This window comes from Orbicella franksi, chromosome 13, assembly GCF_964199315.1.
Source record: "Orbicella franksi chromosome 13, jaOrbFran1.1, whole genome shotgun sequence".
NCBI classification, from domain to species: domain Eukaryota; kingdom Metazoa; phylum Cnidaria; class Anthozoa; order Scleractinia; family Merulinidae; genus Orbicella; species Orbicella franksi.
The window spans coordinates 6,680,863-6,695,414 of NC_138157.1; the positions used below are offsets into that span (position 1 = coordinate 6,680,863).

At 37.0% G+C, this 14,552-nt stretch overlaps 2 protein-coding genes across 2 annotated transcripts; one reads left to right on the top strand and one right to left on the bottom strand.

Annotated features, from left to right (window-relative positions):
- Positions 1-60: 60 nt before the first annotated feature.
- On the bottom strand, positions 61-4,119 carry LOC145466217 (solute carrier family 66 member 2-like). Its single transcript, XM_081449953.1, has 4 exons — positions 3,577-4,119; positions 3,224-3,357; positions 1,682-1,898; positions 61-792 (listed from the first exon to the last, which is right to left on the bottom strand). The coding sequence occupies exons 1-4, from the start codon at positions 3,828-3,830 to the stop codon at positions 618-620; spliced, it is 780 nt and encodes a 259-aa protein (XP_081306079.1). The 5' UTR covers positions 3,831-4,119; the 3' UTR covers positions 61-617.
- A 23-nt stretch (positions 4,120-4,142) lies between these two features.
- On the top strand, positions 4,143-14,412 carry LOC145466214 (geranylgeranyl transferase type-2 subunit alpha-like). Its single transcript, XM_081449950.1, has 16 exons — positions 4,143-4,281; positions 4,830-4,940; positions 5,504-5,628; positions 6,596-6,783; positions 7,588-7,788; positions 8,144-8,227; positions 8,354-8,442; positions 8,666-8,761; positions 9,290-9,392; positions 10,100-10,145; positions 10,782-10,870; positions 11,394-11,522; positions 11,824-11,873; positions 12,266-12,301; positions 12,984-13,188; positions 13,831-14,412. The coding sequence occupies exons 1-16, from the start codon at positions 4,279-4,281 to the stop codon at positions 13,986-13,988; spliced, it is 1,713 nt and encodes a 570-aa protein (XP_081306076.1). The 5' UTR covers positions 4,143-4,278; the 3' UTR covers positions 13,989-14,412.
- The last annotated feature ends 140 nt before the right edge of the window (positions 14,413-14,552 follow it).

Here is a 14,552-nt window from a genome sequence, read left to right on the forward strand (position 1 = left end):
AGCTTTATACATAGTACACCCAAGTGTGGTAATTTCATATTAGTATTTAATATGTTCCACTTTAGCGCACTTTTATTACAATTTAATAATGCCATGTTTAATATTTACCTCGCAATAGAGTCCTAAAGTGTGACGTCACAAAAAATAATTTTGAGAAATTATGGGATTTGGCACCATTTTAAAATAGAGCATCCTTAAAAAAGGGTCTTTGCCAAAAATTACCTCTTAATTGCAATTCCCAGCCGAAATATAAAAGCTGAAAATTTGGTACTGCCCCATATAAATCTCTCTAATTTTGAGTCAGTTCTAAACTGAAGGAACTGAAACAAATTTTGAAGGGTTTGTATGGGGTGCTATCAAACTTTGATCCCTTATATCTCTATCGGGAATTGCAATTCAGAGATAATTTTTGGGATGAGGGCATCTTTTAGGATCCTCTATAAGAATATGACATCATATCCCATAATTTCAAAAATTTTATTTTTGTGACGTCATCACTTTAAAACTCTAGAGCACTAGATCATCTCTGAGATCTATATAAATAACTGAAAGCCCTTTATGTTGACGATTTATTCAATATAAATAAATTTGCAGAACATGGTAATACGCTTTAAATGTTATCTTAAATGAGTTCTTTCTTGTGTTCCGTACTTGTAGACTTGAAAAAGTATAGCAATGTCAATTGATATCTGAAGCATTCCGCATATCCAAAACTGGACAGGTGCAACCTTGACAATGAAGTAACAAGTTTTGAAAACATCTCCTGAGAGCCACATCACCACCATTTTCACACTGTGGACAGAGAAAGGGAAAAGATACAACCATCTGGTCCTAACACAAATAGCCAATTATTTTTCAGACTATGCTGGACTCTAAATTGGTAGTCTATCTTCAAGCCCTGGCCTAGGTCAATGTGCCAAGTTCTTGGGTGAGGCTCTTTACTCTTATAGTGCCTCTCCCGACGCAGGCGTATAAATGGGTACCAGAAAATTATCACGGCAATCTGATCTAGCAGGTAAAAGGTTAACAGGTGTTTTAGTCTGGACAAAAGCAAAGGGCACATGTATGACCCATCAGGCTGGAGCTTATTCTGGTTTCTGTAGCATGAAGTGATTAGGAGTATTTCTACCCCTCCCCCCCCCCTGGATGGGATGCTTGTCCATTGCAGGGTTACCCCCAGCATTAAATTTGCTGGTACCCATTTGTACACCTGGATAGAGAGAGGCACAGTGAGAGTAAAGTGTTTTGCCTAAGAACACAACCCAATGTGACTCCCTAAGCTGGCCAGGGCTCAACCCAAACCTCTCAATCTGGAGTCAAGTGCACTAATGAGGCCACCACGCCTTCACAATCTGACAGCAGGGGAGGGGGATAATTGGCAACAGACTAGCATCCCATTCTGTGATCCAAGGAAATGCAATACACCTAGTTGTTTCATGTACATTGTATAGAAACTGCACTTTAATACTCGTCTTACAAGCTTACTAGTCAGTAACCTTGACAATGGCACTGGCTGTAATATCTAATTAAATGCCAATGATTTAAAAAGAATGCAAGATACAGTAAATTGGGGAAGGTACATGTAGCTTAGACAACTATGGACCTAAAATTGCAAGAAGTGGTTTAGTGACCTCTCCAAAGCAAAGATTAAAAGATTACAGGAGATGACCTGTAGACATACCTCATTCCTACTGTAGATTGATTCACATGATTTCGGTAGAATTGAGGAGCTCCAAGCATAGCTTCTGTGAACACTGCTAAGAATCCTATGAGTTCTACAAAAGTCGGAAAGCTGAGGAACAAGTAGGTAACATAACCACCAACCGCTACAAAAATCAGCACACACAACACATAATCAGAAAACTGTGTCCAATCCCAGAAGTGTCTTCTGTGAAAATCTGAAGAAAAACAAAAACCAACAACAGAGTATTGGGTAGCTGACGATATTTTTCATGACGCAGCTATGAATTAGATTTATTAGCTGTTCATGAGAGAGAAATTATTGTGTCAGGCAAATGACTTACTCATCAAGAGTAAACTGAGGAATAGACAAAAGCTTGGACAAATACTTGAAATAATGAAAATCAGACAAGTTATCCACTTGTATTTAATATAATACGTTACAAAATAACTGAGATACTACACGCGCTCTCATTGGTCAATAGGAGTGTTTAGATGAGAGTATGTAAACATGGTTGTGACGTTTTAGATTAACTCGTATTCTTGAGATATATTTTATAAAAGCAATAGAGTACTTTTTCTGTGTTTACATGGCCTTATTCAAACGCTTGGGGGGTTAGGAGAATTCTCGAAAGTTACGCAAACCCTCGACTGCGTCTTGGGTTTGCATAACTGTCTCATAGTCTCGGAACCCCCCTTGTGTTTAGATGAGGCTATGTAAACTCAGAAAAAGTTCTCTATTGTGTAAATAGAAGATATTACACGTCCACACGTGGATACGAATTTTGTTTTTGAGTGTTCAACTTGATATCTCACTCATGAGATATGGAGTTGAACTCAAGAAGATAAAATTTGTATTGACACGCAGGCATGTAATATTCTGTTTATTATACAAACATACTAATGACGACGTTTTTGACGATTTTCCAAAAATTACCGATCACTTTCTAAAGATTTCCAAAGATTTTCCAAAATTGTTCTGAAGGCCAGACTAAGGCTTCCAAACATTTTCCCAACATTTCCGAAGATTGCTGAAGATTGCTGAAGATTGCTGAAGATTGCTGAAGACAACTGAAGAAGATCCGAAGTTGTTTCGATCATACATCAACAAATTTAAGTGTAGTTAAAGGGACAAAAGAAAAATGTTATCAAAAAGGAATGATATCTTCACAGTGTGAAAGATAAAAATAGTATGTTCACTGTGCTTGATGAAGATATGATTTTTAGTAAAAGGAAAAATCACTGGTGTTTATATAATAAACTCAAGTTATCTAACTTGGATGAGTTAAATCTGCTTCTAAGAAAAATGCTATGGCTAATGGCTAGCTTTGGCCTCTGCAGTGAGTGGTTTGAATTCAAGCCCTGGCCGGGTGTCTCTGCTTTCTTTTCTTAGACAAGACACTATTCATACAATGCGTCTCTCCACAAGAGTACTGGTGTATAACTGGGTATAAGCAAATTTAATGCTAGGGGGGTAGCCCTGGTGTCTTAATATGGCTGCATCCCCTTTTATTTTGTTCCAAGAGATTCTCTTTACACTTACCAAGAAATGATCTTTTTCTTGCACTCATGTCACTCTCTCTTCTAATTTTAGTGCAGAGCTGTAACATCATCAGCATCGCACCAATCATTATAAAGCTCTGGACTAATAATGGCAGTTCAAAACGACGACCAAACCTAGAAGACAAACAAGTATACCACTAGCATCAATATAAAAATTTATTTAATGTTATCACCTCTGATAAAGGGTCACAATTTTAGCACTCAATTCATGATTGATGGCCGTCGTGACAAGGAAAAAAAACAAGCATTGAGTTTAATAACATAAGTCATAAGTTTACTAATTCATCAAAGCTTAGGTTCGAGTTCTACCCATCCCATGAAGCTGAAACGTACCAAAAGAATATCCTAAGCACATTGGCGACAAGTAGAGCTAAGCACACATGCATAGAGAAGCCTTCTGCATCACGAGACTGTAAAATGTCCCAATACTGCGGCACATACGGAACAACTCCGCCAAAGATCATGGCGGCCGAGGAAATCCAAGAAATGATTTGAATGATCATTGCTCCTAGCCCCATATTTTCCAAACTTGCATCAACACCAGCGAGACCCACTGGATCGTGAAGAGCATTTACGTCGACATCCATGTGCTATTATCAAAATGTTAATGATTGACTATTAACTTGACGGTTCGTTGAGCTTCGATCTGGTGTTGCTACGAGAAATTTAAAGGTCTTCGTTTCGGTGACGTGTCGCCGTTCAAAGACCTCTCTCTCTGTGGGCAGCAGAAATAGATTATATAATTTTTCCAAAAGGTTTTCTCCTTCGTTCTGCTTCAAAGAGGACCACACAGAGATTTCACCATAGCAAGTTGTAAAAAAAAGAAAAACACTTCCAGCAAAAAAAACTTCTCACTTTCCGATGCACTTTTAAGTACTTTTGACTGATTCCTACTTGACGTAATGATGTCCACTGTACAAAAAAACTGTTTTGCACATCTCTTGCCCAGTACGAACGCGGTCAATAACAACATGGTGGAGTGACTGAACAATTGTTCGACAGCACCAAGATTTGTTCACTCTACCTGCTAAAGACATGGTAAGCTGTTAGTAAACATCCATTTCTTTTACTTCTTTCCAGAAATAAATACTTGCATTTCTGATTCAAAGGTCGATCGAGTCAATTCCGTGTCATGCAGCATACGGCTGGCCAAATTGCACTAAGCTTACGTAGAAATGACCAAGTTATTTCTAGAGAAGCTTTTTTAATCTGCTAGCTTTTTGAAAGTATTTAGCTTGAATAAAATTTCACTTTTGAAATGCAACATCAAATGCTTAAAGATCTAGCAGATGCCGAAAAAAGAGTGACGTCTGTAGTATACAGCACTTCAAATAGAAATTTTGAAATCTGTGGTAAACAAGGTTGTCATCTGCTTTTGCACCCTTCATGAGCCTTTTCATTTTTATCAGTTGAAAACAACCTATGCTGGTATGGACTATGGACATTTTATACATGTGATGGGTCACCTCTAAAAGCAGAAATAGATGTTATAAGTAACTTACAACTGATTGTGTAAGATTGTACATTCATGTTAATTTTGACAATATGTCAATCAAACTGAAGTTATGACTTTGTTGCTTTCTCAGCATGGAAGGATCAAGGTGCGTACAACAGCTGAGCAAGCTGAAGCAAAGAGGAAAGAGAGAGAAAAGAAGCTAAAGATCTATAAAGAAACTACCAGCCACATCTATGAGAAGGTATATCCAACAAATATCAGCAGATCTGGAATTTTGCAAATTATTCAAACCCACTTGTGCCAATCAATATTGAAGTCAGTTCCAGCATAGATGAAACATGAAAGATGAATGAGGCTCTATCAAAGTTCACAAGTTAGAGTTTCATTTGATCCCACCTCCCAGATGCTTCTATATTGAGCCTTGCATTCCCTCACTGAATTTGATTCTTGTTTGAGTTATGGCTAGCCTATGTAGAGTTACACACTCTCCAGTTTTCTAAATAGAGTGGGTAGCTGAAAATTTAAAATAGGCTAGAGTAAGTTGAATAGAATCAATTTGGAAGATTAGGAAAGCCCTCTTAGCCAGTCATGTCCCTCAGCATTGCCTGTTGATTGTCATTCTTGTGTGATCTGACCTTATAATACAGTAGTCTGTAATCAGGATTCTTTTTTAGAGATCAGATTTCAGGCAGATCTTGGAAGGAGCCGTGCAAAATCTGCAAGCTGAACCAGTTCTCAGTGGATAAAAATAAGGAAAAAAGGTCCTAACTGCTGCAATTTACATGTATGTCTTCCTTGTTTTAGAGAAAGAATGGAGAAAAAGACAAAGAGTCACTTTCTTTAACAGAACAAGTACTTGCAGCTAACCCAGACTTTTCTACTTTGTGGAACTTCAGAAGGGAGATTTTCTTGTACATGAAAAATGAAAAGTATGTTTAAATAATAGCTTTTAGTTTTACATGAGTCACTAAGAGAGTAGAAATGGAACTGATATACCTTGCTGACAAAAATGACTACTTTTTTATGCTGAGAGACAGTGGACTAACCATCTTGAAGTGTTTGCAAGAATGTATTGTTCAAAGAAATCCAATTTTCTGCATAATTCCTTTAGTTCAGGCAAGATTTGCTCATCTGAAAGTCATTCTCACAAGCCCCGAACTATAGCACTATACATGTATATCACATGAGTATAATTAATTCAAAATTAATTAACATGACAACTGCTTTTCATAGAGTACCTCATTCTGTAACTTGGATTTCCGCAAGGATATTCCCCTTGGGAATCTTTTTTTGCCCATCATCAAGCAAAAGAAGTGGATAGAATCCTCCAGCCTGAAGAACAAAATCCACTTGCTCAGAACTCTTGGGCACAACTTTGTTGTCAGTCGTGACCAAGGAGTTTACACTGTCATAAATTAATTTAAAAATGAATAATTATCATGACTGAAGAATAAAAATAAATTATTGATATATGTGTAGCTTTTTTTAACAAATGAAGATAGAAATACAAGTCGTTACAAGTAAATAGGCCATTTTCAATATATTAAAACTCTAACATGGCTCCAAGGCTGGCTACCAGAAGTGCGAGAGCTGCGGAAATCAAGCCTACTCTGAGGCTTGGGGGGAATAAAACAAATTAAAGAAATCGCATCGAGGTTGAGGGATGAATAATTAAATTCCTTTGTTTTCTTCCCCAAACCTGGTAGCCAACTTGAAGTTAGAATTTTAATATATTGAAAATGGCCTATTATTACTTATTTTATAATTTATAGAATTTATAGTAAAGGTCTTTTGATGGATCATTTAATTTAGTTGTGGTTAACTTACCATAAAATGATATTAAAGAGACAGTACATGAATATCAATTCTGATCTGAGTGAAATGCTGCATTTGAAGTCCACCAGATGTCATGCAAGAAATTTGCCAGAAGGAGCTGTCCTTTCTACAGAACTGTTTGCAAGTGAATCCCAAATCTTACAGTGTTTGGCACCACAGACAGTGGATCATGGAATTTATGCCGCAGCCTAACTGGAAGCAAGAGTTACATCTTTGCAACAAGTTCCTCTCATACGATGAAAGAAACTGTATGTTATTTATTGTTTGAATTTTTAAATAACAAGAATGCATCAAAATCTTTGTTTGCATACATTAATTGAGCATTAATTTATTGCACTTGATAGTAAAATAAAATAATTAACAACAATAATAATAATTATTATTGGACAAGGTTGAGCAAAATATTGTGATTTTTCACTGGAGAACAGATCAATTATTTGCCAAAGCTGAGGGCTGAGCCAAATAATATCTTGATCTACAAGACACTGACAAATAACGATATTTTGCGATAACTGAGTTCATTATTGTCATATCATTCCAATTTGTTTTCTTATTTAAATCACTCTCTGACAGCTCAAGGGAGCAATCTGCCATTTTTTACCAGAGATCATGGATTACAATATTATAAATGCATGAGCAGAATATCATTTGCCGCAAAACACATTTAGATGGTACTATGCGTGAGCAGACCATTATTTGTAGGCAGTTATTTGCAGGTCATGTGGTTGGCTCTTGGCCAGTGAAAAGGAAGAAAAAAATGCATCGAATGATAAGACACTTTATTTGTAGCCCTTTTCATTTAATGCTAACTCATTCGCTCAATCTCCTTTATGGCCTTGTGCACATAAGGCCATATCTGATGGTAAATGACAAAAAATTAAACACCAAATATTAAGTTAACTAATAACTAATAACAGTTAGTCAGAATAATGATAAATTGACAGATACAGAGCGTAGAGTTAGACTCTAAGGTTTCTTGGGAACATGTTAACTTACCGTTAGGTAGTAACTATAGTAGCTTTTGCTTTTATTTATTTATTTATTTTTTGAAGTTCACTGCTGGGATTACAGACGAATCTCTGTCAAGAAAGCTGAGGTGGCTCCTGCTGATGAATTTGACTTTAGTACAGAGAAGATCAAAGAAAACTTCTCAAACTACTCCTCATGGCATTATCGCAGCAAGCTTCTTCCACTGATTCATCCTGATCAGAGTGGAGATAAAGAAAGGGTGGAGGAAGGTGCACTTATGAAAGGTAAAATGGTAACTGATTAATGGCTAATTTCTTCTTCAGTTCAAGATGGAATGTGATAATCGTATGGATAGTGTCTTCAGTTTAATGACCTAAAGAAGCAAGATTTTTCCAAGGAGGTACATTTGTACTGCGGTGGGTATGGGATGGGTGGTGTGGCATCAAAAACTAGAGCTACTCCATGCCACAAAGCCCTCCAGCCCTGTACCAAGAGTAGTTTCGTCCTGTCTTCAAATTTCTCTTGCCCAAAAAAATCCAAGATGGTACAGCTCCAGAATTGAACATGCAGGGTAATGATTTTTGGTGTAGAAAGTATGTAGAGGCACTGTTCTATCAACTTGCCGTGTTCTGTTTGTAGAATTTGATCTTGCTCAAAATGCATTCTTCACGGATCCTTATGATCAGAGTGCTTGGTTCTACCACAGATGGCTTCTGGGAAGAGGTAGTGTGCCATGAACATATTTTTCATTATAGTATAGTCAATAATTAATATTGTTTCTTTTACTGCTAAAGTGAGAAAGGTTGTAATAAAACTGTAGTTTAATTTTGATCCTTTTTCTCTTTCCAGCCAGGCTGCAGATGGATATATTGTGCCTGTACATGAGGTGTAATGATACTCTAACAACAGTCATTGTACAATTTACTCAACCAGTCCAGGTAAGTGAACAAGTCATTGCAGTTGAACTAAATTGACAAATTTTGAATCTACGTGCATTGCAGGCCTATGATGTTGGCAAAAAAAAAAAGAAAAAAAATATGTAAGTCATGTAATTTGTATAGACAGGACAATCCCCTAACTAGTTTGAAAATTTTTATTATGACCAGTTTTATCTCTGTCAGTGTTTTGTCAGGAGATGAATGTGTTTTTTTCTCTTCCAAGGTACCTAAGGAAAATCTACTTGTCTCTATTGACTGTCGAGAGGTTACTGGAGATTGGAATAACTCTTTTCACAACAATCATCCTTCTACTGTTTGGATATCCTTTTGTGCTGTGACCGTTTTTTTTTTGTTTTGTTTTGTTTTGTTTTGTTTTTTTGGTTGTTTTCCATTCTTCAAGTGTTGATGTTGACAGAAGTGAAAGATAGATTGTGCAGTTCCAGATACTCCCCCCACAGAAGAGATTGGAATTTCCAGGGGCGGGGGTGGGGGTGGGGGCTCTTTAATGCCAAAACATTTAAAGAAATGTATCAAGCTTAACTGGAATTTCTAGAGGGGTGGGGGGTCTGAAAAAAATCCCTTCCATGGGGGAGGTGTGAATATTTTCTGGAACTACACATTTTAAAGTACACCTAATAGTCTTTTAAAGCATTGCCTGGGACTGGGAAGAGAATAAATGAAATGACATATTTATTTTATTATTAATTACTAATAAGCTAAATCCATTACGTCTTACATAAACTGGCAATAACTGTTTATTGTCAATTGTTGTTATATTTCAAAGCAGTTTTCCTGGATTGTCCTTTTCCCTCTATTATTTACTACACTTTTCCTTAACTATATTTAAATTTTTAGCTGTAATTACAATTCGCTGAATGCACCTGATGAAACAACAATTAAGGTGCAATTTGTGGATGGAAAACTGGAACGTAGTGTGGTGTTGCCTAAAGGTTTGTATCCTGTGTGGTTTAATCAAAAACAATCCTTATGTCACTTTGAATCACTGATCAGGAATAATTTATTGTGCATGGGGAAAAGTACATGGACATAATGTTAAATCCCTCTTAGAAAATGTGTGGTTATAACAATTCAAAGTTTGTGTATGTCATCTCCTCCCTAAGCGTTTTTTGTTGAATGCTAGTAGTGATATTTACCTACTTAGATAAAGATACCAGAGTGCGAGAAAGTGCAAGTATTTTTATGACAATTTCTGCTTACTTTTACTTTGCCTCATTATGATTAGGTCAAATATTTGTACTTTACCTTTGTTTTGGAGGCTTCTTCACAATGGAAAGGGTTTTATTTAAGCAATAGAGCATTTTTTCCGTGTTTACATAGCCTCATCTAAACACGAGGAGGGTTGGGAAATTCAAGACAGTTATGCAAACCCGAGACATAGTTGAGGGTTTGCATAACTTAGGAGAATTCTCCCAACCCTCCGCGTATTTAGATGAAGCTATGTAAACATGGAAAAAGTGCTCTATTGCTTTTATAAAATAATTCTCAAAAATACGCGCAAATCTAAAACGTCACAACTGTGTGTACATACTCTCATCTAAACACACCTATCGACCAATGAGAGCGCATGTAGTAGCTCAGTTATTTTACAATTCTGTAATACTATGTAAAAATAATATATATATGGGGTTTTCTTTAGGTGAATCAGAAGTGTGGTCCACTGCTAGCGAGCTACATCTTTTTAGGTAAGTACAGACTTGTGAATCTTGTGACAAATAATCATGCTGTCTAAACTACAAACAGTTTCTCCTTTCTCTTTAATTCATGAAGTGAAAAGCGAAATAATAGGGGCATATCACATATCAGAGTAATATCATATATCAGACACATATCAAATCAGACACGTATCAGAAAGACAAAATGTTTGAATCATTACTAGTATTGTTTGTGACATTATTTGTGATTTGTAAGGCAAGTATATTTAATATTACTGAAAGACTGCCCACAGGAGCTTTGAAGGCATTTTAGCAGTGACTGTAGTCATTTCCATAATAGCTCGTGATCAATGATAGTTATAAAGGAACTTTTCTCTCTACTTCTGACTATTACTACTAATTCCTAGCTCTCCTCTGGGAGAATACTAGGGCCATCATTGAGACATAAGAACTATATCGCCCTCTTATCTGTTGAAGATAGCTGCAATGTCCAAAGATTCTGAAAAGTGTGTTTCAAAACAGAATAAGAGTGCCTGTTGTCACTTGTGTCTCTCTTACAATCCTAAATGATAGAGTAGAAAATACATGGGGAAAATAGTTGTGTTGGCATGTGGTTTTATAGCTTGTATTACATTTAATGTTGTCCTCTACTGTGTTAATCATCAGAGCAGAGCTGACTGCCGTTCATAGTTCTGTTCTCCAACAAGAGTTAGATTCTTGCCGACTTTTACTAGAAGAGGAACCAGACAACAAGTGTAAGTATGTTGCAGAGGGGTTTAATTTGTAAATTGGTTAGTTCTTTTTAACCTATTAGTCAGAGAACAGGGTGAGTGTTTACACAAATTAGAAATGTTAGGGGATTTGTATAGAAATAAATGAGGTTGATATTTTCTTTCCAATCATAAAATGATATTAATGGTAATAATAAATAAGTTGATTTACAATGTATGTGCCTGGAAAGCTTAGCTGAAGGAAAACCCTGTACTAACAATTGATGATAAAAGCAAAGAATAATTAAAATTTGTTTATTTTCTGATGTCCTTAAAATACCTAGTAGTTATTAATTAAGTTGTCATGAACACACCAGAAGTTAACACTTCAGCTAATCACAGATTTAAAATGGTACCAGTCACCTTGCCACCAGGGAAGTTTGCCATCAATGAACTCGACACCATTTGTATGTCATTCTGTTTATTTATCGGCAATGAATGATACGAGCACCTCGCCCCCAGTTGCTGGCAAACAAGTCTGACAAGGTTTCTTGATATCATAATGTAGGGACAATGTTAACAATGGTGTTATTGATGCGTGCACTGGACCCACTGCTACATGAAGAGGAAACAGAGTTGTATCTAGAAAAACTGACACAGGTTGACAGCTACAGACAAGGTTACTACAAAGATCTTAGTAAGTACACAAACACAAAAACCAATTTGATGGGCTTCCATAATTGCTTGATTGATTGATTGATTGATTGATTGATTGATTGATGGAATGTCTGATTGATTGATTTATTGACTGACTGACTGACTGACTGATTGATTGACTGACTGATTGATTGATTGATTGATTGATTGATTGACTGATTGATTGAGCGAGAGAAGTGTGACTGACCGACAGGCAATTGGACAAAGGGACTGAATTACTGACTGACTGACTCTAATGGGCTTTACAGTGTTTTTTAATGCATCTCGCTGTTGCCTTTTAGGAAGAAAATTTAGATTAGAAAACACCATTGAGAGGCACCGCTCAAACAAGGTTGGAAAATGGCTTGATTCGTTACACCCTTAACTGTAACTCTGTCTTTGCACAAATTCTTAAATTTTATTTTCGGAAGAAGTTCTTTCTACTGATGTCAGTAGAAAGTACTTGTCGTGCGACTTTACGCGTTTTGTGATTGGTTGGAAAATTGAGACCAAATTTCCTGCATCGATTTTGCACGTGGTTTGCACTTCGAGCCAATCACAGAGCCCTTTATATGCTGTTGCCACTTTTCAGGGGCTTTTCTTTCTTTTTTAGCAGAAGTTTGTAGAATGGACTGAAAAGGCTGTTTCCACCCAGTTTACAGTTGGATTATTGGAGCGACGTTTGCTTTCTGTAGTGATAATCAGAAAACTGGCGTGATTAATTTTTTTCCTGCTTCTTTTTAGGCGGAAACGAAGAGGTCAATTGATTTATCTAAAATGGTAAGTGTTATATATTTGCTAAGAAGTCTTGCGTGCAAAGCTGTGGTGATCTCTTGTGTCTTGAAAGCTCTATCATGCAGTTCAAATATATCATGTTTCATATATTCACCCGTAAATGGAACTGAGTGTTGCATGGCTGCACATGGTAGCATTGTTTAACATTCAAACGGAAATCTAATGAAATATATCACCTTTTTCCCAAGTCATCAAGAAATTTTTATTGGAACATTAGTTCGCTTTCGATTTAACGAATGGATTATGAGCTCGAAATTTCTATCGTGCGATAGTTGACAAGGGCGCAGCCTGAGTCAACTATCACGCATAGAAATCGAGGGCGAATAATCTAATTGTTTTGGTATAAATCTACTAGTCGTTCAAAACTTCATCTAAATCCTCTTCACAGACACTTCGAAAGCGCAAAGAAGCGGCCGCAAGTTTGTTAACAAGAGCTCACTGCTACGCGACTCACTATCTACAACAGAAGAATAGATAGTGAGTAGCGTAGCCAATCAGAGGACGGCATTCGTGATAGAACGCAAGCAGATTTATAACTAAAGAAGAATCGAATGGTCCAACATTATAACTAAGCTTACACATGCGCCGAGCCGTGACACCATCCCTGTAACTATCTCAAGAAAAGTCACAAATCACATACTTGTTCGTTACCCTTTCTTTCTCGTAGGACTTGACGTGTCTATCTCACATGGATCAGCTAGTGCTTATGAAAGAAGTCAACTTATCTCACAACAAACTAACTTCACTGGACGAGTGTAACATGCTACAATGCGTCAACATCTTGGATGTCAGTAATAACAGTCTGCGGTGCATCACTAAAAGGCATGCGCTAAGACTTTGCTCTCTGGAAGAACTCTCCCTTTCTAATAATGGTATCCTTTAAAGTAGTCGCTTAATTAATGCCTTCCTAGCTCTAGTCACGTACGGAAGCAAATGTCCATACAAGTGGTGAAGCTCTCGTAAGCGGCCGCGTGTTCAAATTTAAAGGGTAATAGAGCATAACGACATAACGGCATAATGACATCTATTATGTCGGTAATGTGAGCATCGACATAAACATATAGGGAAAGGATTTTTTTTTTCCCTTAATTTTCTGATGTCGTTATGATTATGTCGCAGGTGTGAACTACACCTAGCAGAGCTTAAAACAAAGAAAAATCCAGTTTATTATTTCCTAAGGTCACAGTAGTCGCGGCCACCTTTGAGACCAACAAGTTTCGTGTGGGCAGTTGCTGAGGGGAGCTGGCCTCTTACGAGAATCGCGGGACTACCAATAAGAGCTACCACTTTTATCTTCTCGACAAAGGAATAAAAACTCCTGTACGAAAACGACAAAATTAACATAGAACTGTCTTCTTCGGTCCGAAACGAATAGAGTACTGAGGACAGAAAATCTTTGTCGTTAAATGTTGTTTGAACCTGTGATAAAGATCGTTTGGTGTTGTTCCTTGCTCTTGAATTGTAAACTCTTTGCCTAGATTTGTTACTTGTGTTTTTCTTGACCTAACATGCAGATATTTCAGATATAGATTGTTTGCAAAGTCTTCAACATTGTACATCGCTCAGGAAGCTCGATTTACGCGGAAATCCATGTTGTCAGTTACCTGGTTACAAAGAAGCTGTGAAATCGCTGTTAAAAAATCTTCAAGAGTTGGATGGTGAGAACAGTTGACGAATCCTAACAGAGAACGCACAGAATTTTACGATTTTAGCGAAAACGCCGACGCGGTGATCTGAGGCCCACAGGAACAAAAACACTCTAAGAAATGGCAACGATTGCTGTCGATAGACCATTTTCGTTTTCTCGGTATTGGACTGGAACTAGCTTGAAACTGAGGCTAACGCGGGGCAGTCTTTTCAAATGCAAATGACATTAATCTCTTTTTAATGATATTCCCCCGTATAAGCCTCATTGCACGCTAATTCCAGTCCAGTACCGAGAATAGGAAAATGGTCTAATCAGGATCTTAAATGAATACTATAGCGCGTAATTAAGAAAAATATTAGAAAATAAATGGAAATCGTGACTTTTTTAATTTTTGCGGAACACATGGTACAAAATGGACACAGTAATAAAAGTTCTTTTTGGCTTTTAAGTTTTGCCTTTACATAAAATAGTGTAAAAGTAACATAGCCCGGACAATTGCAAAAGTGGTCTAAATTCATCTTTTTAAATTTTTTAAACACGCCTGAGGGAGACATGTGTACCGATGTATCGCTGATGGCGACCACGCAA

Bases quoted from the DNA above. Each gene is read 5' to 3' on its own strand.
- LOC145466217 (XM_081449953.1), bottom strand. From the start codon at position 3,830: ATGGATGTCGACGTAAATGCTCTTCACGATCCAGTGGGTCTCGCTGGT. The intron at 3,358-3,576 runs GTACGTTTCAGC...TTTGTCTTCTAG, and splicing joins GTGCTTAGGATATTCTTTTG to GTTTGGTCGTCGTTTTGAAC. The intron at 793-1,681 runs GTATGTCTACAG...CTCTGTCCACAG, and splicing joins CAATCTACAGTAGGAATGAG to TGTGAAAATGGTGGTGATGT.
- LOC145466214 (XM_081449950.1), top strand. The intron at 11,523-11,823 runs GTAAGTACACAA...GTTGCCTTTTAG, and splicing joins AGGTTACTACAAAGATCTTA to GAAGAAAATTTAGATTAGAA. The intron at 11,874-12,265 runs GTTGGAAAATGG...GCTTCTTTTTAG, and splicing joins AGAGGCACCGCTCAAACAAG to GCGGAAACGAAGAGGTCAAT.